The sequence below is a fragment of the Aptenodytes patagonicus genome, chromosome 26 (assembly GCF_965638725.1).
Source record: "Aptenodytes patagonicus chromosome 26, bAptPat1.pri.cur, whole genome shotgun sequence".
NCBI classification, from domain to species: domain Eukaryota; kingdom Metazoa; phylum Chordata; class Aves; order Sphenisciformes; family Spheniscidae; genus Aptenodytes; species Aptenodytes patagonicus.
Genome location: NC_134974.1, coordinates 374,803 through 401,611, shown reverse-complemented (window position 1 = coordinate 401,611; position 26,809 = coordinate 374,803). Strand labels below are relative to the sequence as shown.

The following is a 26,809-nucleotide window of genomic DNA, read 5'->3' as shown; positions in this document are numbered from 1 at the left end:
GACCGCAGCACCGCCCCGGGCGGGGCGGGGCCGGGGCTCCTCCCTCCCGCCAGCCGCATTCGCCGCCGCAGCGCGACGAGGTGAGCGGGGCTGGGGCCGGGCTGGGGGCTCCGCGGGGGCACGGCTGGCTCCTGGGGGGGGGGGGGGGGGAAGGGGCTGCACCCCGGCAGCACCGCTCCAGCCCCGGGGCCGGTGGATGCTTCGTGCCGGGTCAGAGCCGTTTGCCCGAGGCTGCCCGGGGTCTGAGCTGCCCGTCCGCTGCCCGGGGCCGCCGGTGGACGCCCGGGGCCGGAGCTCTCCCCGAAGCCGGGGAAGGGCCGAGCGATGCGGCAGGCTGCAGCAGCTGCCGTGTCTCGGCCGCTGGCGGCTGCCAGGTCCGCGGCGTGTTTCTGAGGCCGGGCCGGGGTCGGGCGTCTCCTCGCCCGTGCCTTTGGCTGGCCGTGCCCTGGGCTGAGAGCGCCGGCAGTGCCACCCTCCCTTGGCCAGGAGCTCCCCGGCTGAGGTTTCAAAGGGCGTTTTCTCCTTGACGGCATCTCTGAGATGCTCCCGACTGCTGAGACCCGGCAGAGGGATTCAGCCCTGCTGCTGCAGACGCCTGGACCGGCCAGAGCTTCCTCGGACCACACTCAGGTCGTGCTCCGGGGATCAGCCGCTGGCTCCCCGGCCACCAGCAACCGGCTGCAGCCCCTGCCCGGCTGGACAGGCCCGAGCTCAGTGGGGAGCTGTGGGGCAGCCCCTCTCTACTGGGCGTATTCCCATCTCTGAACCCACAGGCCCTCGTGCCGGTCCCCTGCAGCCGGCCCTTCCCTGCTCGATGGCTGCCGCAAGGTCACCACCCTCCCTCTTGCCCTGTCTGTTCCTCTCCAGGTTTGTGCTGCTCCCCTGCCTGCTGAAAGGGCGTTTGGTGTTTGCAGGGAGCTGGATGGTCTGAAGAGAGGAGCTGTGGGGCTCTCCGAGGAGCCTCAGCACTACCAGTGAGGCAGCATCATGCTGGCTCCGAAGAAAGGCCTGCTGTGCAACCTCAACCACATCCATCTGCAGCACATCTCCCTGGGGCTGCACCTCTCCCGGCACCCAGAGCTCCAAGAGACCTCTGCCTCCATGGGTGGAGGAGACCAGACCGGCTGCAGCGACTGCCCGGAGAACTGTGAGCAAGTGGATGCCAATTCCAACAATCCTTCCTTGAAATGCCGGTGCTGTGAGTCCCACACTCAGCAGCCGGTGATGTTGGGTCTCCAGAATCAGGCAGCTCAAGAGGATTTCCCCTGCCTGCATACTGGGGAGGAGGTGGCTTCCCCTTGTGATCCCCCTTGTGATCTGGCTTCCTCCTCCTCCTCCTCCTCCTCCTCCTCTGTCAGTAGCTGCTCGGATTTCAGCTTGGATGACTCTCCGGTCTCCGTGTACTGCAAGGCGTTCTCCAGAGAAGAGTCCCAATCCCCTGAAAATCAGCCCAGTGTCGTTCCCATAGAAGATGCCCAGGATGGCCAGTCGTTGGCTGACCAGAGTAGGACGTGTGATGGAAGAGATGCCAACTTCAACCCCGCGGTGCTTGAGAGATCAGACGCCCTGGCTGGAGAGAGCCCGGACAGCCTCTGCAGCAGCACCTCGCTTGACTCCCAGTGCGATGAGACCTCTCCCAGTGTGGTGGTGCAGGAGAGCACCAGCATCCGCACCAAACTAGACCCTAACTGCAACTCCCTCCCCAACACTGATGCCGTGCCTTCGGCACCGCCTGTGCCAGGACGGTGGGATCCTGGTCTGAGCAGTGCTCCTGAGCCGCGGCCCCGGGCTGGCAGCATCCCTCCGCCTGTGCCCCCCCGGCCCCGGAGACGGCTGCTGGTTCTCAATGCACACAGAGCAGAGCAGCCGCTCCTGCCTGCGCAGCCGGCAGAGCCAGAGCCCAGCTTGGGTGACCTTTGCAGAGACGTGGGCAAGAAGACCATCACCTCCTTCCATGAGCTTGCCCAGAAGAGGAAGAGGAATGCCGCTGGGCCTGCTCTTGCCCAGGCCAGGGCTGACCGGAGCGATTGGCTGATCGTATTCTCACCTGACACGGAGCTGCCACCTCCCAGCGAGCTCCTCTCCAGCGCCACAGGACAGGAGCCAGCCCGGCCCCAGCTCCAGCACGACTGGCCAGCGAAACCGCCCAGCTCCAGGCAGAGAGAGGTGACCACGTTCAAGGAGCTGCGGTACCGCAGTGCCTCCAACAAGCCCAAGGGCCAGCCAGTCAGTGAGCGGGCAAAGCCGGTGGCATCTCAGCACCCATCTGCACCCCTTGAGATGGCTGTAGGCAGCGACGGCTCAGGCTGGATGCCACCCGTGCCTCTGGGTGGACACTTGCTGGCACCTATGGAAAGCCACCAGCCGAAGAGGAGGAGATCCCGACCGGGACTGCAGCCCATTGCAGAGGGACAGCCGGGGGATGCAGAGGAAGGGGGGCTGCCACCGCGAAGCTGCCTCCCTGGAGAGAAGGGGCTGGGCTCTGGTTGTGATAAAGATGCCCTGGTTCAGAGGCTCAGGGGACCTCGTGCGAACCCCTGGGTGCCAGAGACGGTCGAGAGAGGAGACAAGACCTGCAAGGAGGGTAAGAGTTTGGGTCCTCTCTTCCAGGCTGGGTGCAGGGGTGTCACCTTTTAGGGGACTGAGTGGGGCAAGGGGGAGCTGCAGGCTCCAGCGCGGCGGCCACCTCTGGGGCTGCAGGACTTGGGGTGGGCGGCCGGCTGCGGAGGTGGTGGGTGCGTGTTGCAGTTGCACGCCGAGCTGGCCTGCTCCTCGCTAGCTGGTACGAAGGTGGTTTCTGTGCCCCTCGATTGCTCTGTGCCGGACAGGGCCGAGGGGCTGCGGCTGCCCTCCGCTTCTCGCATGCACGGGTTTCCCCCTCCGCACCTCCGGCTGTGCTCGGGTGGGGCACATGGCCCGGGAGGTGCCGGCGGCTGCGTCCCCCCGGCCCCCGGGGCTGCCCGGGCCTTTCCCGGCTGCCTGGGGCCGGGCTGGCCCCGCCGAGGCGGCACCTCCTCACCCCGCCCTGCTGCCGCCGCCGCCCTGCCCACGGGCTCCCTCCGGGCCCTTCCTCTTCCCCGTCCTTCCCCGCCGCCCGGCCCGCCGGCACGGGCCCTGGACGGGCAGCGGGGCCCAGCCCGAGCCGGCCCGCCGCCCTTCGCCCCGCCGCGGCCTGCGGCTCCATGGGCGAGCGCGACCCGGCTGGCCCCGGCCACGGCCCCGGCGCCGCCCGCGGTGAGTGGGGCCGGGGCGGCGGTGCAGGCGCCTGGCGGCGAGCGCGGCCTGGGCCTCCCGCGGCAGCAGCGCTCGGGCCCCGCGGGCGGCCCAGGGCTCCGCTTCCCCCCCCTCCCCGGCACCGCCGGCCGCGGGGGAGCCCGGCCGAGGCCCCGCGGCTGCGCCTGATCCCGCCGCCCTCCTCTCTCCAGCCAGGCCCTCGCCGTCCGCCGCTGGAGCCGCCCCGGCCGCAGCCCGGCCTGGCGGGGGGAGCACGGAGGGAGCCCGCCGCCCCCGGGGAGAGCAGAAGAAAGGTAACGGCCCCACGGTGCCGGCCCCGCCGCCACGCTCGGGGCTGAACGGCCGCTGAGCCGGGGCGGTTTCCCCTCTGCAGCCTCTGCCAGGTCCGTCCCGTCCCGCCGAGCGGGGCTCCAGGAGACGGCAGGGGCGTGACAGAGCTGGGGCGGGGGGGGATGGAGACCCCCAGGGCCTGGGGAGGCGTGAGGGGCTGGGCCCAGAGGCGGGGGTCGGTGGTGGGCCTGGCTGGTGTCTTGGGCACACGCAGTGCTGGGCAGCGCTAGGCAGGGCCGGGGCAGCGGTGGAGAGGGCCGGGGCGGTGCCAGGCAGGGGCGGGCGGGCGGGCAGGGCTGCCTGCTGCGGGGCCCAGCCCGGCCCGCCTCTCGGCAGATGGTGCTGTCGAGCCGGAGAACGGGGGTGGGACTGCCCCGGCGTTCTGCAAACACCTTGAGGATCCGCTGCCCACGCCTCCCTCCTGGCCTCGTCCCCTTGGAAACGGCGGGTCCTTCATCCCTGCACCCGAGAGCTACAGGTTCCCATGGCAACAGCCTGGGATGCTCCGTTACCCTGGGCCTTCCTGGTGCCTGCCCACTCCTCCCTGGCCCCTCCAGGCCTTGGTGTCCAGAGCTGCTTCTCACTGCAGCCGTGGCCGGTGCGATGCCAGTGAGCCCCAGCCAGCCGCATGCTGCCGATGGGCTGAGGCACCCCCACCCCCCACGCTGCAGTGGCGGTGGGGGTCGGGTACCGTGTTGACATCTTCCTTTCCATTGTCCGACAGCCCTGCTGGTCGCCATCAGCACCGCTGTGGATAAGATTATCGCTCACTTCAGCACCGCGCGGAACCTGGTGCAGAAGGTGAGGGGCTGGGGCTGAGGCTCTGACTGGGCTGGGGTGGGCAGGAGTGAGGGCAGGCCATGCAGGCTTTGGGCAGGAGGGGCTTTGGGAGCTCCAGGGAGAGGATCCCACCGTCCCTCCCTGCAGGCTCAGGGTTAGGTGCTGCCGTTCCCCTCCCTCTCCTCTCCTTGTGCCCCCCTACTTCAGGCCCAGCTGGGAGACAGCCGGCTCAGCCCAGATGTGGGTTACCTGCTGCTGCACACCCTCTGCCCTGCGCTCTATGCCTTGGTGGAGGATGGGCTGAAGCCATTCCAGAAGGATGTTATCACAGGCCAGAGGAAAAATTCCCCCTGGAGCGTGGTGGAAGCCTCCGTGAAGACAGGTCTGTGTGAGGAACATGCTCTTGGAGATGTTGGGATCAGCATCTCAAGGTGCCTGAATCCTTTTCCAGCCCAGGCTGGGGGAGGATGTGCCCCCAGAGCAGTGACTGACTGTGTCGTGTTCCACAGGCCCCAACACCCGCTCTCTCCACTCTCTCTGCTGGCACGTGGCTGGGCTGGCGCCTCTCAACAGCACCAGACAGAAGTTTCATGCCTTTATCCTCGGCCTTTTAAAGTGAGTGTTGGCCCTGGATGGTCCAGGCTGTCCTTGCTGCGATGGCAGGTTGGAACAGAGTCCCAAGAGCTTTAACTTGGGTTCCCTTTGTCTTGTTCAGCATTAAGCAGCTGGAGCTGTGGATCTCTCACCTGCAGAAGAGCCCAGGTAAGGACACAGTGCCCAGAAGCTCCCCACTCAAGTTCTCTCCTACTTGCCAGGGTGATAATCCCATATGTGGTCCACCCACAATGCTTGGCTGGGATTTCCGTAGTGGACAAGGGCATCGTTTTCCGTGGCTGTCGTACTGGATGAGAGCAGTCAGGCAGACAATTTGGAGTGTCATTTGGACCTGCTGGGACAGACCAGCTGGCCCTGGGAGGGATGTGTGGGCAAGGGCAGGGCATTTGGCAGCTGTCTAGCGCTGTCCATATCTTCTAGGTGTAATCTCCGTGCTGTATTCACCCATGGCCTTCTTTGCCCTGAGTCAAGGCCCTCTTCCCCACCTCGCTGATGAACTGCTGCTGCTCATCCAGCCCCTCTCAGTGCTGACTTTCCACCTTGACCTGCTCTTTGAACACCACCACCTCTCTGTGGATGTAAGACCCTTGTCCCGTCGGCTGGAGTCGCCCCTGTCTCCTGCCCATCACACCGCTCAGGCTCAGGGGGCTGTGCAGCCTTCTCTGGAGGGCCAAAGCAGTGCTGCAGGGGCAAGCCTGGAAGACGAGATCCCCCCCGATACTCTGGGGAGGGCAGCCAGTACAGAGGGCAGCACAAGGTCCCAGTCCCAGGCAGCTGTGCGTGGGCTGGTCCCTGGCCCCCAGGTGGGGGCTGCCCTGCAGCATGCCTTCCAGCACGTGCTGCAGTGGGGCGACCAGCTTAGTCGCACTTTCCTGGGAGCTGACAGCTCCCTGGAGACCCACAGGCCTGAGGCAGGCTCTCGGGAGGCTGGGGCTGGCCTCAGTGGCTGGTGGGGCCAGCTGAGCCAGGCCTCCAAGATTTACGCTGCTCCTAGCAAGGAAAAGTTCCCCTTCATCTGGTGGACAAAGCTGCGGACGGCTGCGGGGGATTCCAGCCCTGGCCAGGCTGTGCGACCCCACATATCCATGAGTGAGCCTAGAGACACAGAGCTGCAGCTCCTTCAGACCAAAGCTGTCCCTGAACTCTCCAGTCCAGAGCCCAGCAGCAGTGCTGACACCTCTGGGACCTCTTCCCCTGAAGACCTCATCCTGCCTGCTGGAGCTGGAGCGCCCACCAAGCCAGATGATCCCACTGCTGGAGAGAAACTCCTGGCTGCTTCCACAGAGCCTCATGTGAATAGGAATCGAGCAGACCCTTCCGACCCAGAGGCTGGCGGTCCTCCTGGTCCTGACAAGGGCAGCTGGCTGGGCCGGCTCTTTGGAGCCACCAGCCCCTCTGCCAGGAGCTTCCCTCCCAGTCCTGACACCATCTCAGCTAGGCCGAGGTAAGACCCAGCTTAGGCAGGCGGGGTGGGGGAAGTGGCATGTGCTGAGGAAGGGTTTTTCTCCCAGGCAGTGTATGGAGAGCACACCATGGGGGTCGCTGGCCTTGCAGGGTGTCTTGTACTGCCCGTTATCTAGGTTGTTCTCCTGGGCTGTTGCGCTGTGCTGGGGGATTAGCACATGTTCCAAGTGCTGCTGCCACCACATTGCCTCAGCCCTTTAGAGCAGCAGGAGCTCATGGTGGAGGCTCGGTGGTGCTTGATAGAGCCCTTTGTCAGCTCCCAGATCACCAGAATAGTTTTCTGAGCAGGATGGGTGGGAAAAGGCTTCCCAGACGAGCTTGTGGCTTCCTTTGCTTTGTGGCAGGAGACCGTCTAGCTGGCTGTCCCCCAGCACGCATGTCCTGGCCGTGGTGGTGAAGGGGCTGGCGTCTGAGAAGATCTTGAGAGATCAAGAACAGGCAGAGAAGAACACGTCCGACATGCCCCAAACCCACAGGTGATGCAGGGCACCGTAGCGTTTGGGGCTCAAAAGCTGGTGGTGGATTTTTTGGGGGGGTGGGGAAGCAGGGGCTGTTTCCAGGCATAGCCTGGATATCCTACAGGCCTTTCTAGGGAAAGGTTTACGCCACTCCTTGTTGCTACCTTGCACTTTGACTGCTCCCCCGGGGATCCTCCCCCTCTCCCGATGAGCTTTGGGTGAACCTGTGTGTCTGCCTAGCTGTGATCAGTTGTTTTCCTCAGACATTTTTTGGGGGGATCTTGAGCATTTTCTTTCTCTTGTGTGCTTTCTGGATTCATAGCGGCTTGTTTGGGGCAACTGTGTGGCAGCTCTGACCAAATTGTGGCAGGTCAGAAAAGCTGTAGTGGTCCTTCTGTGCTTGCGCAGTATCTGTCCAAGCGAGCACGGAGGGCGAGTGGCCGTCCCACACCACGTTTGGCCGTCTCCCTCCTCCTGAGCCCTCACTGGCCCTGACCTTGACCTCCCCTCCACGTCTGTGCAAGCGCTGCTCACGCTCTGCTGCTGCTCCGAGGATGTGCTTAGCAGGACAGTTTTGTGATGTGGCTTCTCGATCAAGTCCATCGTCATATGGCATCTCTGCCTGAGGCGGGGGGGGGGGGTCACTGGCTCCATACATGAGCGTGAAAACCTCTCCCGAGTCCTGTGGGAGTGTCTCTCGGTGGTACCTGAGGTCCCTCGGGAGATGAATCCCTGATGGCGTTTGTTGTACAGGGCAGTTCGGGCGCTGTGTGACCACACGGGCACCGCCGACGGTCACCTGAGCTTCCAAAAAGGGGACATCCTGCAGCTGCTCTCCACCGTGGATGAAGACTGGATCCACTGCTGCCATGGAAACCGCACTGGCCTAGTTCCTGTCGGCTACACATCCCTAATTTTGTGAGGAGGTGGAAGAGACCTGAGGAAGCAGCTGAGCTTGCTGAAGCAGGTGCCACCTCTGGGAAGGACCGTCTCCTGCCACATCTTCATCACCTTCGGGGCTTCACCACCTTCAGGGCTGGCAGTTCTGCAGGGGACCCTGCCCTGGTGCCCGTTGCTGCTGCTCGTTTGCATGACGTTACCGTCTGCCGTGGGTGCATCCCGTGAGCCACCGCTGTGCGTGTCCCCGCAGATCTGCTGGCACTTCACCATGGCCCCTGTTTGGGACCTGCTCGTGCTCATGTTTCCTCAGCCGCTGCCCACGCCTGTGCCGGGGAGGGAAGGACCCTGTCCCCTGCGTGGTACTCACAGTCCTGTATGTCGTCTCTGTGCCGTCGTGTCCTGCCACCGCCACCATCTCCACATGCCCTGCTTTGCCCCGTGGCTGGGGCTGGTGGCCCAGGCCACCGATGTGCAGTCCCAGCACTGTAAATAGTCGTAACCACAGGAACGAGCTTATTCCGGGGGGAAAAAGCTGGAAATAAAGGTTGTGACTCACATGTCCGCATGTGTGAATGGATCATTGCAGTTGGGGGGGGGGGGGGGGGGGGCTGGAAATGGCCACGTGGCCCGTCCCTGCATGGGTACCCCGGGCTGGTGCTGGGTCTTTGGTGAGTAAATGCTCTTACAGGCAAAGCCAGCATGGGCTGAGGCCGTGCTGGTGCTCAGCATACCAACGTCAGCTATCAGCCACAGAGCCCAGCACAGCATCATGCCCTGGCAGAAAGTGCCCGGTCTCCTATACGGTGTAGGAAGAGGCAGCTGCAGACAGCCAGAGCCAGAAATAATCCTGGAAAAAATGTGCGTCACTCTGGCTGGCTGGTAACCAGCCCCATGAGATGGAAGCTGCACAGCACTGGTAAAGGTAAATGTCGGTTTGTTTGTTTATTAAATTAAACTAATCTTTTTACCGAGTCACAGGATTTCAGTAGGGGCTGGATGGCTTTTATTTTATTTTTTTTCCAAGTTTTTCTCATTGCTCATGATTTCATACCAAACTACTTACATCTTGCACTGGGCTCCCCAGTAAGAGCGAGCTGTGGACATATTGGAGAGCATCCAGCAAAGGGCCACAAGACAGAAGCAGCTTGTCTAGGGGGCAACTTTTGGGCCAGCGCTCTCTCATATGGACCAAGAACCACATTTCATCCTTCTAACTTCCACTGTTTCAGTGGCAAAGGAGACCACGCTTCAGCCAAGGGGCTGTGTTCTGCTTTGAGGACAAAGCTGCTTTTTATTCTGTTCTCATTTTTATTTCTCTCTCTGGAATTTTTACTCTCAGACAAGGGACATTATATCTTAATTGGAATGTTATTTGGCTTGCCTTAAGTAGGTTTGATTGAATTCCACAGCTGCCTCTGGACTTTAAAATGGGGTCAAGCCAGCAGGAGATGAATCCAGGTACTTTTTCAACTTTTTTTTTAATAAAAAAAAAGCACTACAGTCCTTGGCCTGGTGTCTCTAGTTTAAAAGGAAGACAAGTGTTTGGGTCAGGCATGGCATTTTGATCACCACAAAGATTCAGGTTAGGGAATGGAAAAAGAAAAATCAATTTACATTAAAGGAGGGTCATCAATAAGCTACTTCATTCCCAAGTAACACAAATAGTTACCAAACTTATTCCCAGAAACCACTTTTGAACTACTTCTGATTTGTAAGGACCATATCTCCTTAGTGCCAACCTTGACAGAGGGTATCAGAGGAAATGCACGGGTGACGAAGCCTTAGAAAGGCTGGTTTGAAGGGACGCAAAGTTCTTCATTTCTGTGTTCCTCAATGTCCCGCTGTGTGCCAAGGGGCACAGGGCGGGATGATGGTATGTGATCGGGCTGAGGGCTCCCAACAACTTGAAACACCTCTCAGCCGTTCCAGCTTACCTGACTTTTGGTAACGGAGGGGAACATGCCCTACAGTGCAAGTCATTCGCCTGACATGACTCCGGTCTAATATTAGCAGTTTGAGTGCACTGCCACTGTGAGATGCAGTAACGATGTTGACAGAACCTAATCTGCCGTCTATGCGGGCACGGGAGGTACCGCCTCTAGGTACCAGGGGTTTATATTGTGGGAATAGGCACTGAATTCGTAGATTTACTGGTTCATGTACCAACCTGCCATTATATACGATCACGGTTACACAGCCTCTGACTCTGTACGCACGCTGCCATCATCCCTCCTGCCAAGGTCTGACCAGAAGAACCATCAGCATCAAACTATATCCTCGTGAAACACCAGCACCCATCAGGCAATTGGATATTCAAAAGAGACGGGGCAACAACCCCCGTAAAAGAGGCTGTAAGAGAGTCAGAACACGACAGGAGCAGTTGAGACAAAGAGGCAAGAAAAGAAAATCAAAGACATGTCAAAGAAAACCCCACAAGTCATCGATAGGAAAAGATTTTCCATTTAATACTAGACTCTCTCAGGATTGAGATGCAGGCTTTTTATGCAATTACATCCAATGTTAAAATTGGTAATACATAATTTACAAAGATTAACATCAAAACAATGATCTATTTAGATATGCTTTGTAAAAAGGAAATATATTAGCAGCATTTATTTTCAGCAATCACACAGCCTACACCCATGCAGACTAAGAGTTCATATCTATTTGCAATAATGTAGTGCTTCCTGGTCTTAAAACAGCGATCCTGGTGACACACTGGTCTTCTCGTTATTATAAAATAACCGAAAAATAAAAAAAGTCATTAATTTCTACACCAGTAAGAAAAACAATTCTTTGCACTTACCTAACATTTGATTGTCTAAAAAACATTTTGTTTAGTCTTTCAACAAAAGAAAGATAAAATGACAGAGCTAGTGTCTCGCTTCTGTACGCACTTTATTTTTTAAAAACTTTTTAGTGTTTAACACCATTTGAGACAATGATTTCTGTTTTAAACTAAATGAGACAACTCAAGATTTTGGACATGCGATATTCCTACTACACGCACGAGTATTTTATACTCAGGGTTCCTGGTACTGTACAGTGCTTCTCTACAGTAAGAAAATATTCCAAACTATTTTCTTATTTCTTTTTTTTTTTTAATAAAATATTTTTTCTCAAAGGGTTTTTTCCTTTCTTTTTTTTTCTTTTTAAATCAACACATAAAAGTTAATGGAATGAGTCATGTTCCACTAAGAGTAAAATAATTATAATAATAACAAGAATGTACATTAGGACAAGCTTGGTCCATTAAAAAGGAACATGTAACTACTGTATTGCTTTACATCCACGCAGCAGATATATACAACTTGGCACATTAAAAACTGGTTTTCTTATAAGAACATCTAAAACAGGACTGTATATGCATATGTACGTCTGAAAGACAAAAAAGCAAAGCCATTTTAAAGGGGCAGCGTATGCCAACCACCCCCTCCCTTTGCCACAGCCTGGCCCTGGCCCAGAGACAGGCGACAGCGTCGTGGCTCTGCGCGCCGGGAAGGTCGTCGGGTGCAGTACAGGGAGTCCTGCTGCAGCACTGGTTCGTGGTACGTTATGGCAATCGCAATTTCATGCAGCGAGAAATCAATGCCTCGGCTGTTGCTTTCGGGAATAATACTTTTCGTCAGGGCAGAGAGAGAGGGCGGTGCGAGATACACTGGCTCTTAATTTAAGAGACGGACATTTTAAGCTGTACAACCAGAACACAAGAATAGTGTTAGCAGTTGATATATTCTACAGTTCACAACAAATACTCGCTCTGAATACTGCTTGACGGTTCATGTAGTGAAGGTTTCCTTTTTTTTTTCCTTTTTCTTTTTCTTTTAACAGATTTTAATTTGCACAACACACTAGACACACAAGAACCACAGCTTATCAAAAAAACCAACAGCAATGGTGTTGTCAGGATTTGACTTGCTTTATAAAATTTCTCTGCAGAAAAAAGTGAAAAAAATCACACCCCGCCCCCTCCCCCCTCTACGACGCAGAACAAGTGCCTCAACCAGCCAACTCCTGCTTTGCTCCAGGGTGACTTTGGAAGTTTCTCCTTGTCACAGACCAAAGGTACATGTGTGCACTGGCCGTTCCACGGTGAACCTTTCGCACGTTTGGGTACGTTTCTCTCTTCTTGGAACTTGTGCAAATCAGAGGCCACAACTTTAGGGCAGCCTTTAATTTTAAGCCACTGGGCCTTCACCCTCCCATCTGGATTTCATTCACTGGCATGGGCAATGGTGGTGCCAACAGTATCTTGTACAATCACAGGTTAATTGGTGAACATGGGGAATATTCTCATCAGAGTAAGTCAGTCCTTATCCTTCTTACCTCCCCATTTTTTTTTTTTTTTTTAATTTTTCCTCTGAGTGGGAATATCAAGCAAAAATAAATTAAATTTGACCATCCTGGACAATAACCACGAGGTTTTTCTCAGTACCTAACATCAATACAAGGCACGCCCAACAACACACACACCATAAGAGCACTGCAGAGCAGGGCAGGGCAACCTGCCAACCCAGACATCTAAGTGCTAACTGTTTGTATATTTGTCAGTTTTCTGCTGCCCTCTTTTCCTTGGCTGGTGCAGAGGAAGTTGGGCTCCTGCCCTCAGTCCTCAGCAGACCTTGTAGCAGACTCCAGACCACAGCTTCCTCTTGTGGCATCACTTCCTGAAGCTGCTCTCCGGGATGGTGAGAGTGCGCCGCCTCAGTTTTCTTCCTGATCCTTCCTCCAGCAAGTAAGTGACATCAATAGCTGCAACAGACCACAGGCTTTTGGTAAAGAAGGCGATACGAGTAACAGTTGTCCTATTTCCCTATTCACGGTTCTTTCAAGGATGTTTCCATCCATAGTGGTATTCAAAACTCCACTGGACAATGTGCTGAGCAAGCTGATTTAATTTTGAAGTTAGCCCTGCTTTGAGTCATGTTTGGACCAGATGACCTCCAAAGATCCTTCCAACCCAAATTATTCTATGAGTCCATGATTATTTTGCATTAACTCCCAGAACACGAAAGAGACCGGACAGAGCTCATCCTAGGCTTTAAATAAAAAACAGACATACTTAACCAGTGTTACCGCTGCACCCTCATTCTACAGAAGTTACTTAGAACCCAGTGGAAAGCTCATTAAAGGTCAGAAGAGACCTTCCAAATTCTCTCCAGTCTTTCTTTGCATGTCTGTTAAGTTTCTCAGTTGTAAACATGGAATGATGGGGGGGAATTTGTGTTCAGAAAGTTTTTGTGGTTACTAAAAATATTACACAAAACACTGTGTCAGTCGTAAGAAATTTCATTCGGAATTAACGGACGCTGCTACTGTTGCAAAAGAAAAAAATTACTGCAAAGAAAACTAATAAGGTCCACTAGCAATATATTCAGACAAAAGCATTTATTTTATCAACACGGTCTGCAGCGAACTAAAAACAAACCTGTAGAAGAAATGCTATTGGGTAACCATAGCATAAAATCTCACCATTTTTCCCTGGGATTTTCTCTAAGAGGTTTAGCAGGATTTGATTAAGTCTCTCTCTCTGAATATTCCGCCTTTCCTCTGGACTGCACAGCTGCCTTGTGTCGGAATTGCTTTCTTCCACCTTTTTATCAGTTTCACAGGTCTCACTAGAGACTGCCTCTTTTTCTGGCTCCTCTAGGCTAGGCATCTCACTTGAAGTTTGATCTTGGTTTCCTAATACATCCTCAATAAGTGGAAGAGAATCTTCTTCTTGATTTAAGTCTTTAATCTGTGGTTTTGAGCGATCCGTTTTCCAGGACGATCTAGCAGGAAAAGAACGGTTTAAATACCACAATTTTTCAGACACTCACCTGAAAGGCCAACTACTAGTGAGTCAAGGACTTCTCAGTAGGTAGGGGGCTTTCTGGAATCTCAGTCATTTCACTTAATACATGCATTCAAACCCACCAGTTACGATCTACGGGAGGCTACGTTCCTATAACCTTGTTTGCATAACATCAAATGCAGTCTTTTAAAAACAAATTGCTTTTCTATTTCAATTTGTAAAGGTGTTTATCTTCCAAAATAGTTGAGCTCAGCACTTACTGATGTTTTTCTGCAACAGTCATGGCTCTTGATGGGTATTTTTAAAGACTCTAACAGAATTGAGAGAGTGCATTGGCCCTGGCTCTTATTACAATGCAAACATGGGCAGTCTGTGCAGGGACCCGATCTCCCTTTGTGCAGGAAGGCTGGATGCTCTTGTCCTGGGCTCTGCCATCTCCTACATTCAGCTGCTTCTGCTAACTTTCAAAATGGATTCTGTACTCTTCCTTACGTACATTACTAAGGAACACTAAGGCTGCTTCTGTATTCTATTCCTCCTCACTTGTTCCCTTTTATCTCTTTGAAAGTTTAGAGGATTGCTTTAAATAATTTAAATTTATTATTTCCGTAGCACCCAGGGGAAATGGGTAGGAAAAAGAGTGGACACTTGACAAACAAACAGGATTATCTCATCTGTTCTCAACGAACAATCTGGTAGGTAAGACTCACCTGCCTCCATTTCTCTTGTAGTTGTCTGGTACATAATGAGGCTATAACAACAATAAAGATTATGGTTAATACCAAATAAAATTCACAGTGGAAGAAAGTGCTGGTCTATCTAATATTCTGGAAGTACCAATACAGGACTCGCCTATCTGACACTTCGGAAATGCCGGTGCATGGCTGGCATATCTCGCACATTAGACAAATTCAAAGGAGAAGGCATAATCATGTAATAAGGACAAATTAGAGCCAGACATTATCTGATTCTTTGTATCTTCTAAATAAATTTCAAGCCATAGACCATCATGATAAAAATCATCTTTGCTTTCTGCACAGCAGAAGTTTGGAACCATCTCTAAACTTACTACAAAAATCTCTCTGCTTACTTGCAAAAGTGCTTACTTGCAAAAGACTTGCCAGATCTGATACCTCTGCACTCAGAGACAAAGTAGTGCTGTGTAGGAGGACGTGCACAATGAAGAGTTGCTACTTCCATGGAATAGGGGAAAATGAGACAGTGAAATAAAAAGATACTCAGATGGAGGATGTTAAGGGAAACTGTACTTCACGATTTTGCTGCCTATCTGTCTGCTGATTTTTTGATAAAGCATCCATTTTCAGTGATAATTATATATAAAGTAAGCAGTATGTCATTTGATAGAGCAGGGAAATGGAAATAGGAATATACTGCTTTTCTGTATTGGGAATTGCTATTCAAAGGTACTGCTGAAAATCATTTTTTAAGCAAGTTTATTAAAACACGGAGTAATTACACCAAAGAAAAGAAAGCCTGACACAGACAGGCTAACAAACTCACATTGGACTATATGTTGTGTGATTCTCTGAAATGTCTAAAATTATTTTACAGTTGCAGAATTGTGACCGAAAAGTGAATTTTAAGATTTCCTTCACTCGGGAGTGGCTTAAAAGAAATTAGCATCTAGATTTTAGTCAGAAACCACAATCTCCAAACTTACACATCCAATTTACACAACCATTCATTCAACATCTGTTTGCCTTTGAACTGCATATTCTCTGTCTACAATTTTTCTTTCCAAGCTTTCTTTCTAGCTAACTTTTCATCCAGACTGTGTACGCTTATGTGTCAGCTTCCTTTGGTTTACGAAGCTTCATTCATAAACAGAGAGCCAGCGGCTTTCAAAAAGTATGGTCCAATCTTCTAGTAAAAAGTAAGGAAGCTGAGAGAAGAGACACTTACTGAAAAGTCTCTCTTGGGCGTGAGTTTCTTGGGGAAGTGGTCAAAGGCATAGGGCTTGGTGCAGACAGGATAACGATTCCGGTGGATCTTGTAGAAGAGATGAGCTGATTTATCAAGGCGGTAATCACAAATATATACATCCTGCTCCTTCACACCTTTTGGCCTCCCTGCAGTTTCAAAACAAAGCACATAGGAAAAAATGTTAATCAGACTCAAGAGGAAACACATGGTATACCAGAACAAGAACAAGCCATACATAGTGTCAGAGAAGTAGGGGGCTGTCAGAGCTGTTCAGTGGGATGGCAGGCATTCTTATTTGTTCTCCTTGATTCAGAATCATAACAGTGGACAAATTGCTAGTTCAATTTAAGAGGAAAACCTGTATACGCTAATCAAATAGCACCCAAACTTTTACAAAAACTATTATCAACTGCCATCACTTTCTCTTCCTTGCCCACCACAATCCCACCCTCCTGCTGTCTCTTCAGTACTGGCCCTCTTAAAACAGAAATCACTGTCCCAGTGCTAAAGTAATAGTGCTTCCTCAGCTGTGATACCCTGTAAACACTGGCTACTGCCTTTTTACAGCAGTAACTATTTTAGCATACTTCCCAAATTATTAGAAAGGTGTATTATATTTAATTTCTCATCCCGTTAAGTCTCCTTACCTTTGCAGTAGGTGTATAGATCAAGAACACAGCACGTTCCCACCACAGCCTCTAAGGGGATAATTTCATACAATGGCACCCGGAAGAGCTCATTGTGATAAAACTTTCGAGAAGGGGAATGATGTGTTTCATGTGGACGGAAATAATGATGACCAAATGCAAACCGCTCCTCTCTGTTTGAAGGTGTAAAGGTAAGAGAAAGAGAGAAACAGAAGGGGGGGAAAAAAAAAAAAGACTATTTCTATAAGCCCATGATACAACTTTACTTAATGCCCTCCACTTGGTTTTGAATTATCTATCTTGCACTTTTGCAATGACTGTGATGAAAAGCGAAGTCACATGAATATTACACATTCAACTTTATCCCCTTCAATAAGTGGAAATACTCCTAGAGTGATTTTTATGAACACAGCAGACTTACTGTGCTGTTATCTATGGGGCATATGATTAAATAATCATGTTACAGTGGCTTAGCAAGTCAGTGATCGTTAGCTGAGCCAATTCAGCTGTCAGTGTGTATTCTCAGCCTATTCCAACAGTGAGGAAAGTGCACCAACTTGTATCTCTTATCCCTTGCTTAAACCTCCAACCTTACATGTTTTACTTTGCAGTTGTGGAGCACAAGCAGAGACAAGTGGGAAATCCTCAATGTTCAGTCCTGCATTTTTAAGCTATGACAAGACTTCCACAAAATTACTGTGTTTTGACAGGTAGGTATATGGAACGTCTCAAATTCAAAAGACGCCTTGAACATACTTCTCATTTTTCCAGAGTTTTTCAATGCGGAAAATATCGAGTTTCTCCCTGTTGATGTGGGACAGCAGCCGATATGACTGCCGGACAGGGTGTCCATCTGGAGTTCTACGGCTGTCTCTCATCAGGTAAACGCAATCACCTGGCAATAGGCACAAAATACACACCTGTAAAGAACTTTTCATGAGTCCAGCACACCAAAAAATAGAGGAGTAAATGGTTTCATTAAAACTAACATGACAGAGCTACCTAATGTTGAATTGTAGAGAGTGATGCAAAACCAATGCAGAACCCGCAAAAGCAAGAAAGGTTACCTTGATCATTTTCACAAAAGCTTTATAGCAAGAACTAAACATAACTTGAATTGTATGCCCAGACTGAAAATAGTAACATGTAATGAGAATCAAGATAAATTATGATAGACCGCAGCATATGTAACAAAATAGGATTAGGAAAACGTGTAGAAATTGGTGATAGCTGCAATGTTTAAAGAATAAAACCTTAAGATTTAAGAGAGAAGATACTTAGAGAGATTATTATTAAGAAAATAAATCATTGTCCAAGAAGCCCCAAGCCTTTGACTGTTCCAGCAGAACTCAAATAAGATGCATAGCTTAGGAAAGGTAAACAGAACTCAAAAAGGGCTGAACAAAATGACACTCCTGGCAACTAAAAAAGTCTTTCCCAAGTGCAACCCCTAAACAGGTCCCTAAACTTCTATTTATTCATTTTGTCCCATGAGTGAATTAACTCTTTAATTTCTCTGCTCTGATCTGTGAAACGGCATTAAACGTCCTCTCCGTCCCCCAGACTTGACTGCCATTCTTCCTTGTATACTGCACCTTTCTTTGTGACGATGATTATCATTTGATAGGGTGAAAATACGCTGCTCCATTCAAAAAGCCTTTCTCCTTTAGGGAAAAAGCCTTAATCAATAATGTTCACAAAGAACCTGAAGAGTCTCAGAGGGAGAACATTTGGGAAACTCAAAGTGTTACTGAAAATATCATTGGATTTAGTATATAGTATTTAAAAATAAATTCCATCTTTTCTGTTACTATCTCACAATGAACAAAAACCTGGGAGGTCCCAAGTCATAAAAACTTAAGAAAAACTACCCTGGGTAAGATCAAAGGTCATATAGCATAATATTCTAGCTAGAAAAGTGGACAGTAGCAGATGTTTAGGAGGAAAAATTATAGGAATAAGGCATGCATAGGAAAAGCCTTCCCATGGTATTCCCTTCAGGCTTCCTTTAATCTCTGTTTTATGGACTTTTAGTGCTAAAGGCTATAGGTGGACCACCATGCATAAATACGCAGGGATTAATCCTTCCTCCAAGAATTTGTCTAATCTTTTTGGAACCATTTATACTCATTTATACTCTTGACTTCTCCTGCTGCAATTGTTTCCATAGTTTAGTTATGTTTTTGTGAAAAAATACTTCCTATTGTTTAAATATGTTGCCCACTAATTTCAGTGTTTGTTCCCTAATTTCTCCATTGTTGTACTTTTCCTAAGCCACTCGTGATTTCACAGACCTTTATCATCTCACCCTCCACATCATCTGCGTAGACTCTGTTCACAGCAAAGTTGTTTCACATCTGATTAGCCTCGTCATTGCACTTGTTTTTACAAGTAGCAAGATACTCTTTTTGAGATGGGATGACAAGAATAGTACACAGCATGCAACAGACATACCCACCATGAAATTACAGAATGGCACAATTACTTTTTCTATTTTGTTCATAATAATTTCTAACATTCAGTTTGCCTTTTTGACTCATGCTGAGCATTTCTCTTATGTTTCCATTAAATTGCAATGACTCCTTGACTTTTTTCCCCCTAAGTACATACCTATTTTTGCATATGTGCAGTTATGTCTGTTTTCCTTCCATGTATGTTACTGTTATTTAATTAATTAGCAGGTTCAGTCTCTGTTACTTCCACAGCTTAGTAAAAAGATGCTAGGGAACCACCAAGTACAATGTGGCCTCAAGTTCATGAGCACCTCAGTTTTGTTCTCCCTTAGCTTATAGCCAAATTCAGGATTAAAGTGAAGGACATGTAATTATATTTTCATAAATATAATCTCATTTATCAATCTTGTATAAGTTTAAAAGATGCTCCTAAGGACTCCTCACATGCAAAAATCACTTTAAGGTTTTATGCTGTCACCTGTCACTGTAACAGTGGAGTACAATACACTGCACTATTAAAAAAATCCTCCGATTTAAACCAGAGATGACATGGGCCATATGGGCACTGACATCTGCCTACAACCACGAAGCCAGCTTTTAAACCTTCTGGTATACCAGGATCGCTATTAAACAAATAGAAGCTGTAGTTGTAGGAAGGAGAGAGAGAGAGTTTTATTCTAGCTTGATTAAGTAAAAAATGGACTGAAGACAGAATGACATAGGCTTGCACACAGGCTAGCAGAGTGCAAGCTCTTCAAGGATTCAGCGTGTATTTGCTGGTGATTAGCCTGTACTCACCCATTGTATTAGCTCTTCTTACTATCTGAACTAAAGCTGGGATAATAACATCTTCATTTTACTAAGTTAAGGATTACTTTTAAGGAACCCAACTCCCTAATTTCTTTAAAAGACTCAGAGAGAAAAAAAGGTACATGCTGAGAACAGCTGCTGGCCCCAAGCAGAATGCAAATAAACCCACTTATTTTTGGCTGTTATTTTAAATTAGCTACTTTCAACTCTTCTTCCCTACCTCTTCAGTGAGAATAAAGCAACTCTAGTACTTATTGTACCTGACTAAAAAAAGGAGTATTCAGAAAGAAATGTACATGGATACTCTTTTGCCCTAAAGATCAGGAAGCTTGATTTCAATTCAAGTTTATCCAAACGTTACTAACTACTGAAATAGCTACCTCTCAGCCTCGAAAAGGGAGTTTATATTTCTGTGTTTTAAAGGAAGAAATAGAGCTGCTATTGCTGGTCCATCAGAGATAATGACATGTGACAGTTTCTGGCTATGTGGGTTTTCCAAGATCCATTTTGACTTCTGTTTATCAACTCGCATCTGAGGTAGAACTCCTTGTTCACTCTGCAGGATGTGATGGACCAATTCATCAGATCTATTTGCATAATCTCCTGGTTTTATGTGTTAGGTAATTTTTGCAGAGGAAGCACGTCTGTAGTATATAACTCAACAACCTCAAGTAGAATTGTAAAGAAATTAAAAAACAAGTCCTCTAACCAGAGATGGAAGGACCCTCACTTATTTAGAGGGATTTGTTCACAATAAAGTGTGCACACTCACACACAGTTGGAAGCTTTTCAGCCTTGTTCCTCAAAAACATGAGTTCTCAAGCTTGGAACTGGAAAACAAACTAATTCAACGTACAGACACAACTCCCCAGGGTGGACCAACTTACAAAGGAAGGCAATGGTCTCAAAAGCACTTTTTGAGTGCTGATTGTGAGATCAGCCTCTTTCTAATCCACAAGACATAGGAAAAATGTAATAATCTACGCATATAGTGACTGCAGGGCTGAAAGTCACTATGGTCTCTTTTGCCTTGGAACCTGTAAATTACATGACCTTTTAGAAACCAGAGGGAGTAAAAAACTGTTTCTTCTACTGTCTCTAAGATGCCTTATATGCTTGTGTGCCTGCATCACAACAATTTCTATAGGCAGGTGTCGTGCCTCAGAACTTTTGGTGGAGAACTTGAGACCAGCAATGAATCCATGGATTTTCCCTTTTTCTACTGTAGCTGTGTATACTTTCTAGCACCTGCTGGGTGTATGCCTTGCTTAATCTATTCCCTGTAACTGCAGAGGCATTTGGTGCCTAACAGTGGCAGTTTGGTCTCCTTTGTCCTCTGCTGATGGTACACAGAGTTTAGCCACGTAAGGACTAACATTTCTCTAATTAAAGTCACCAAGATCAGATTAGAGGTACGTGAGTGAAACATAATGTGTCATGACAAAAATTACCTTAATGCTATGAATGACTGGAAGATGCCACAAAACCCAGCTAAAACATAATCCATTTTAACAGAAAACATAAAAGCAAGTACCGATACAACCCTAGAAAGTGAGTTACTCTCCAGCAAGGAACCCAGCAAAAAACCAGAAATGAGAAAACCAAATGGCTGAACTCTAGACAGGATAGACAATGCAGAGCAACAATGAAAAAGGAAGACTGAACGCAAATTCTAGAATCTTGCAGAGGGGATAAAGAATACACTGTTCTTTGACCTTTTTTTTTTAAATTCTCCACTTTCCTGAAGACTCTCCCATTCCCCTCTAGCAAACATACCAACTGGTTTTACTCATTCAAGAGCAGTTCTCTTAATAATTATATAGGCTTCTTTCTAACCTTGCATGTATCTGCAGGATGAAATAAAAAAAAAAAAAAAAAAAAAAATCAGTGAACTGAATTATGTGGCTGTGTAGCTGCCTCTGAAGACTCAGGGCTTTGAAGCAATGTCCAGATACACTTTAGGAAACAAACAAGCAATAAGTTGGATGTTTTAATGGCCATTCTACACTAAAGTACTGAAGGCCTAATAGCCTTCTTTGCCTTTACTTCTAAATGTTAACTACCAGACGTTGGCTCAGCATCTTCCTTCTCTGGCCAGGAGGAGCCCTATCTGTGCTAAAGGTAATTAATGTTTCTTGATCAACCAGCCTGTGAGAACTCTTACTATGTGTCACTCCCATAATAGCAAAGAGCACAGCTTTCTACTTGTAAAAAGATAAAAGCATTTCAAACAGGGTGATGCCAGAAATCTCTGCACACTCTTATCTGATGGAAATCACAGCAGCCACCAGTTAGCACATACCTTGGCGCAGCAGCAGACCATCCCGTAATAAGCATATATAATAAACACAGCCAGGCTGGGCATAATGGGGACGAGGAATCATGGGAACCTCCTGGACGAAAAAAGAAAAAAGGAAGGAAATTCTGAGATGCTCACCATAATCGGTGCAAAAATGGGGCTGATATCCTTTTGGAAATATGCAGAAGTGGATAGAGAAGAAGAATTGACACTTAACGTGATTAAACCTAAACCAAGGAAGCTATACTATAAAGTGAGAATCCCACAGTGGTCTTGCCAATCTCAATAAATATAAATGCAAGAGCTGCTTTAGTTTATAACTGTAGTAATGAAGAGGAGACTTTTTTTTACCCTGTTCACTGATCGAGGTTCACACTGCTCACACAAGTAGTGTTCAACATCAGAATTCACACCCATACAGTCACAGTGCTGCCAGACCTAGAAAAACAGATACAACCCAATTAGAAATTCCTGTGATAGATCTTATTTACAAATTGCATTTTCTCAAAAATACTAAGGAAAGCAAGAAAACAAGCTTCCCAAAGGAAATTCAAGATTTTCTTTGAACGCCTTGAACACTTCTGACACTATGTCAGAAGACAGACAAGATCCCCATGAAACTGTGTGTGTAAAAGCCCAAAATTGTTGAAATTAATTCTGCTCGCCTAAAGACAGGAGTTGCTGGCAGTTTCAGAAAAGTGCTAGCTCCTCTATATAGCAATACAATTTGCATTTCCTCTGTGAAAACAGAATCTCTCAATTCTTTTGGAGAGGAAATGAAGGTCTGAAGACGTAATTAATGCTACTAGATACATGGAAACTGCTGGTAAAAGTTCCACTGGTTATGACGAACGGAAAAAGAGCACCAGGCTCCATTTTGTGTTCCCCCCGCCTCACCATGCACTTTTCACACTGGATCATGAGTCCTTCATCTTTGTAAAGGCCACAAATGCAACGGATCACATCCTCGTCCTTCTCATGTCCGTTTTCTTTTTCACAGACCGATGTCTCGCTGCTGTCAGCTTCACTTGCTGTTTCTCCCACAATTTCATCAATTTGGGCAGATGCCTCATGGCGAGCATTATAATATGCTTTCCGTAGCCGGCACACATCACGCCCAGTTGGAGATTTTCTGCCATAATATTTCTGAATAAAAACCAAACACAGAAACAAAAAAAAAAAAAATTTTTTTCCCCAGGTTCCATGCTTTTGGTGCATTCCTGCTGTCTGCATGCACTCTTACAGGTGTTTTCACTAAAGCTGCATCCACCAATGTGGTATACACCTGTCCATCTACTTCCTTATTTTGAACAGCAGGTCCATGTATCTTACATATGACACTGAAGAACAAGGTATCTCTTTCAAAAGGTACTGAAATTTCGTTAGGTTAGCTGTTCATGCATGTTCTTGACCTTCTATTTGTCTGACCTAAGGCAACCAAAAAGCAGTAAGAGTAAGCTGAAGCACATGAATTGCTATCAAGCTCTGTTCATCAGAAATGGATCATCACAAGTTCTCTTTCTCTAAAATATTTTTCTTCTTTTATTACTATAAGTCAGCAAGAGCATCAAACTAGGGTATATCCCCACTGCCTATGCAACAGCTTTAAGGCCAGAGAGAGCCTCACCTCTGCATTCCGGAAGACCTTCAGCATGTCCCCATCAAAAGCTTCCACAGTTTTATAATAGCCAGTCAAGATCTGTTTCTCAATTGTGGCAAGGTCCAATGGGTCAGAGATCTTTTCATAATAGTCTGCATTTCTAAAATGGGAATGTATGCACAACGTCATTTTCACTAGCATTTCAAAGCTGTGCAAATCCATTATAGAAAACTATGGGTTGCCCTGAGAAGCAAGTACTTACTTTTTCTTTGGGGGTAGGTTCAGGAGGGGAGCTGCAAGAGCCTGCCTGGAGGAATCTGTAACAGGAACACACAGTTTAGCAACATTTACTTGAGTAAAACTTAAAAAGACAAGTAACTAACAACATTCAATTTAGGTTAAAAAAAGACTCTTTTACTATCTGAGGCACAGGGAATTGAAATGCTTTTGCATTTCTAGAAGTTGGCTGCTGTAATCAGACTACATGTATCAAAATGGAGGATAGTTTCCTTGCAATTCTGTCAATTGTACCATTTTGCTGAACTACTGAAAAATCAATTTAAAAGGATAGCAACATCTGCAGATTCTGGTGGCAGAGGAAGGGGTGGAGGATAAAGCAAAGTGATTACTGGTAGCAGAAGAAAGCGGGGAAAAAAAACCCGGAAGGTTATTTAATGTCCTGAAATAAACTCATTTTCTTCTAGTTTTTTCTATTCAGAGAGTCCATTGTTCCAGAGGCTAAAAAAGTCTCCATGGAGATTTTTTTAGGAGTGTCACCTTCACCTTTGTAGGATATGATGCTATCACATATTTCCTTGAAGATTTGTGCTAGGCGGGCAGCACGAGCCACTTCAATATTCTCTTCAGCTGCAGCCAAGCGTCGTGTTCTCACAGAGCGGGAAGTCTGAAGGGCTGAAAACTGGGTCATGAAGACGTCTGAAAGAGGGCAAAAAAGAATTATCTCTAAACAAAAAATTAAAGATCAAATTACAGCATCTTTTCCAATCCAGCAACTCCACCACCAATTATTAAAATTAACATGTTTTCTAAGCTACTATAAAAGGCTTCAGTTTCATATTCCCAAGTTGGATCTCACTGCTTGTAGCTCATCTAAATGGTTAAGCTGGTTATCAAAGTATTTTATGTTGCTGGAGCAAATACAGCATGTCATTGAATTCACCCAAAATACTCACTTTCCAACTTCTCATGTACCTGACAGTGGGGAGCAAATCCTGCATGACTGTGAAGATTATGGTCCTACGAATAGAGTGCTATTTTTGGAGCAGGATTAATACATTTTTTCTGATAGTCGTATTTTGTCCCCTTCCCATAACTGACTGCATGCCAAAAAGCTTTGTTCTCTAAAGGTCTGAAATCCATCGAATTATGAGGATAAATGACAATTTTCAAAGTCAGCACAACTGTTTCTGGTCTAGGGATACAGAAAGCAGAAAACAGCCCTTCTCTGTAAGGGTCCAATCATGGAGAATGTTAAATATCATCCTCCTCCTCCTCTGATAAACCACTCTTGATGAAACGCGAGACATGACAACTTCTACCAGGACTTGAGAGACATCAGGGCTGCTGGAGGAACACAAACGGATCCAGCAACCAGACAAATGGTTTATACAGTACAAACTTCTCATTCTTAAGAAAATAGCATTAAGTGTTTCAGAGGAAATTGCAGAATCCCACAATGCAAAAAATACACTGAAACAGTGGAAGAGCTTCTGTCTTACCCCGCTGTGTAAAGACAAGGGCATACATACACAAACACATATATAGGTATTGTTATCTGTATAGCATTCCCTGTATGCACTGCAAAAGCTATATGGATCTTGTAGTAACTCTACATCTGATTTATACACAGAGCTTACTTAAACTCTTCACGGGCATGTCATATAGGTTCTCAAAGTAGCAACCTGAGGAACTTGTGTCAGCCTCACCAGATTTAATGTTGCCGTCATCCCGACAGATTCCATTCCAGCGGTTACTGTATAGCGATGTGGTATGGATATTGTCACTGACGTGCTTCACTTCCTCTTGTTTTTGTCGAATCTTTTCCCAGTTTCGTACCAAAAATACATGGTGTTTTAGCACAAAATTCCTACAGAAATTAGAAAAGCATTCAAGAAGCACCTTCTTACTGTAAAATGAATCCTTTAATGTGGGGAAAAAGACAGATATTCAGAGGTACACTTCTGATGTCAGTGGAGAGGAATTCCACCCTAGCTGGTTAAAGGAGAACTAAGAACTGCTTACTCAGACATTTCATGATGCCCTAATCTTATAGAAAAAAATAACTTCAACATTTGCACAACACTCCATTTCTGAGGAAAAACCCACCAAAATCATTCCTTACCTTTCTCTGTTAGACATGGGCTTCATCTGAAGCTGTGGTGTCAGCCTTGTCGGCGCGTTCACACTTTCACTGGGTTCCTCTGGAATGTGGCCCCTCTGGAAAACAGATCATTCTGATAGACAGGAAAAACTGTGCCAAGAACTTAGCAAAGCAGTAAAAGTAGTTCCTGAGACAGAACCTGTAATATTTCTCTGTAGTACTTCTCTGAAGTTTAAAATATACAAATACATAGTTTTTTGGTCTGATGGCACAAACTGATTTCCTATTAACCTTTATCCATGAAAAAAGCTGTCTTTACTACTTACTCTCTTCTTTAGTTTGTGCTTTGATTTCCTTTTCTCTTTCGACCGTCCAGGCCTTCTGTGGGTGCTCACAGGCTGATTGCTTTTGCTTGAAAGTCCATTCATTCGCTGACTTTTACCCCCAATTATTCCTCTGCATTTGTCAAAACCACATTTGCAGAGTTGCTTTGGGGGGGGGAGGAAAAAAAAATTATTTTAAATAAAACCCAAAACATTTAGATTATCTCTCAATATTATAAAGAACCTGTTCTGTCAAATACAACACAACAGGTTTTGTTAATCGACCTTCAACTTTACAGAACTGTTTGTCCTTGGTGAGTTTTTTCAAGGTCTTTCACTGTGATCCTTACCTGTTTTTCAACATTAAATGAATGAAAATTGTAGTCGTAAGTCAATTCAGTACCAGCAGGCATGTCTTTAAGTGCATACAATCCAATCCGGTAAACACCATTAACAGACCTGCAGGGAAAATACAATAAAATATTCCCAATAATTAAAAAGAAAATTGTCTTTGTCCACATAGTGGAAGTGTTAGAGACAGGAAGCAACACTTCTGCTGTGCCCTGGATTATGCTTGCTCTTCATGTGTACTGTTCTCTTGTTTATCTCTTACAATAAACTTTGAAAGCCAAAAATGTGAATACCGTATTTACAAAGAGTAGGAAGTTGTGCTTCAAACAGAGAAGCTACAAACTGTATTGGCTATCACGGCATCTACTTATCAGCCGCCAAGATTCATGCCCTCACCCTAAATCAAAAGCTTACGTTGAACATCATACCTCATTTCACAAAATGCACTAAAATTATTTGTCTC

The 26,809-nt window shown here is 47.6% G+C and overlaps 2 protein-coding genes across 4 annotated transcripts in view; one reads left to right on the top strand and one right to left on the bottom strand.

Moving 5' to 3' along the window:
• Positions 1 to 39: 39 nt before the first annotated feature.
• RUSC1 (RUN and SH3 domain containing 1) lies at positions 40 to 8,342 on the top strand. Of its 2 annotated transcripts, none has more exons than XM_076359935.1 (10): positions 40 to 80; positions 868 to 2,584; positions 3,426 to 3,527; positions 4,289 to 4,365; positions 4,552 to 4,726; positions 4,854 to 4,959; positions 5,060 to 5,106; positions 5,380 to 6,403; positions 6,768 to 6,899; positions 7,635 to 8,342. In XM_076359935.1, the coding sequence occupies exons 2-10, from the start codon at positions 988 to 990 to the stop codon at positions 7,801 to 7,803; spliced, it is 3,429 nt and encodes a 1,142-aa protein (XP_076216050.1). In that variant the 5' UTR covers positions 40 to 80; positions 868 to 987; the 3' UTR covers positions 7,804 to 8,342. The 2 variants fall into 2 exon arrangements, with proteins under 2 accessions (XP_076216050.1, XP_076216051.1); XM_076359936.1 differs by lacking the exon at positions 40 to 80 and adding an exon at positions 474 to 828 and having other exon boundaries at positions 915 to 2,584.
• Positions 8,343 to 10,225: 1,883 nt separating this feature from the next.
• The window catches only part of ASH1L (ASH1 like histone lysine methyltransferase), a 65,555-nt gene continuing 48,971 nt past the window's right edge, over positions 10,226 to 26,809 (bottom strand). For both annotated transcript variants that reach the window (XM_076359751.1, XM_076359753.1), the window contains exons 13-28: positions 26,346 to 26,454; positions 25,999 to 26,160; positions 25,694 to 25,788; positions 25,278 to 25,438; positions 24,115 to 24,267; positions 23,594 to 23,648; positions 23,359 to 23,491; positions 22,629 to 22,877; positions 22,083 to 22,169; positions 21,735 to 21,825; positions 16,926 to 17,064; positions 16,170 to 16,342; positions 15,502 to 15,668; positions 14,289 to 14,329; positions 13,254 to 13,555; positions 10,226 to 12,533 (exon numbers count right to left, since the gene is read on the bottom strand). In XM_076359751.1, the coding sequence (XP_076215866.1) occupies positions 12,442 to 12,533; positions 13,254 to 13,555; positions 14,289 to 14,329; positions 15,502 to 15,668; positions 16,170 to 16,342; positions 16,926 to 17,064; positions 21,735 to 21,825; positions 22,083 to 22,169; positions 22,629 to 22,877; positions 23,359 to 23,491; positions 23,594 to 23,648; positions 24,115 to 24,267; positions 25,278 to 25,438; positions 25,694 to 25,788; positions 25,999 to 26,160; positions 26,346 to 26,454 (2,209 nt within the window). In that variant the 3' untranslated portion in view covers positions 10,226 to 12,441. The remainder of the gene's footprint in view (positions 12,534 to 13,253; positions 13,556 to 14,288; positions 14,330 to 15,501; positions 15,669 to 16,169; positions 16,343 to 16,925; positions 17,065 to 21,734; positions 21,826 to 22,082; positions 22,170 to 22,628; positions 22,878 to 23,358; positions 23,492 to 23,593; positions 23,649 to 24,114; positions 24,268 to 25,277; positions 25,439 to 25,693; positions 25,789 to 25,998; positions 26,161 to 26,345; positions 26,455 to 26,809) is intronic.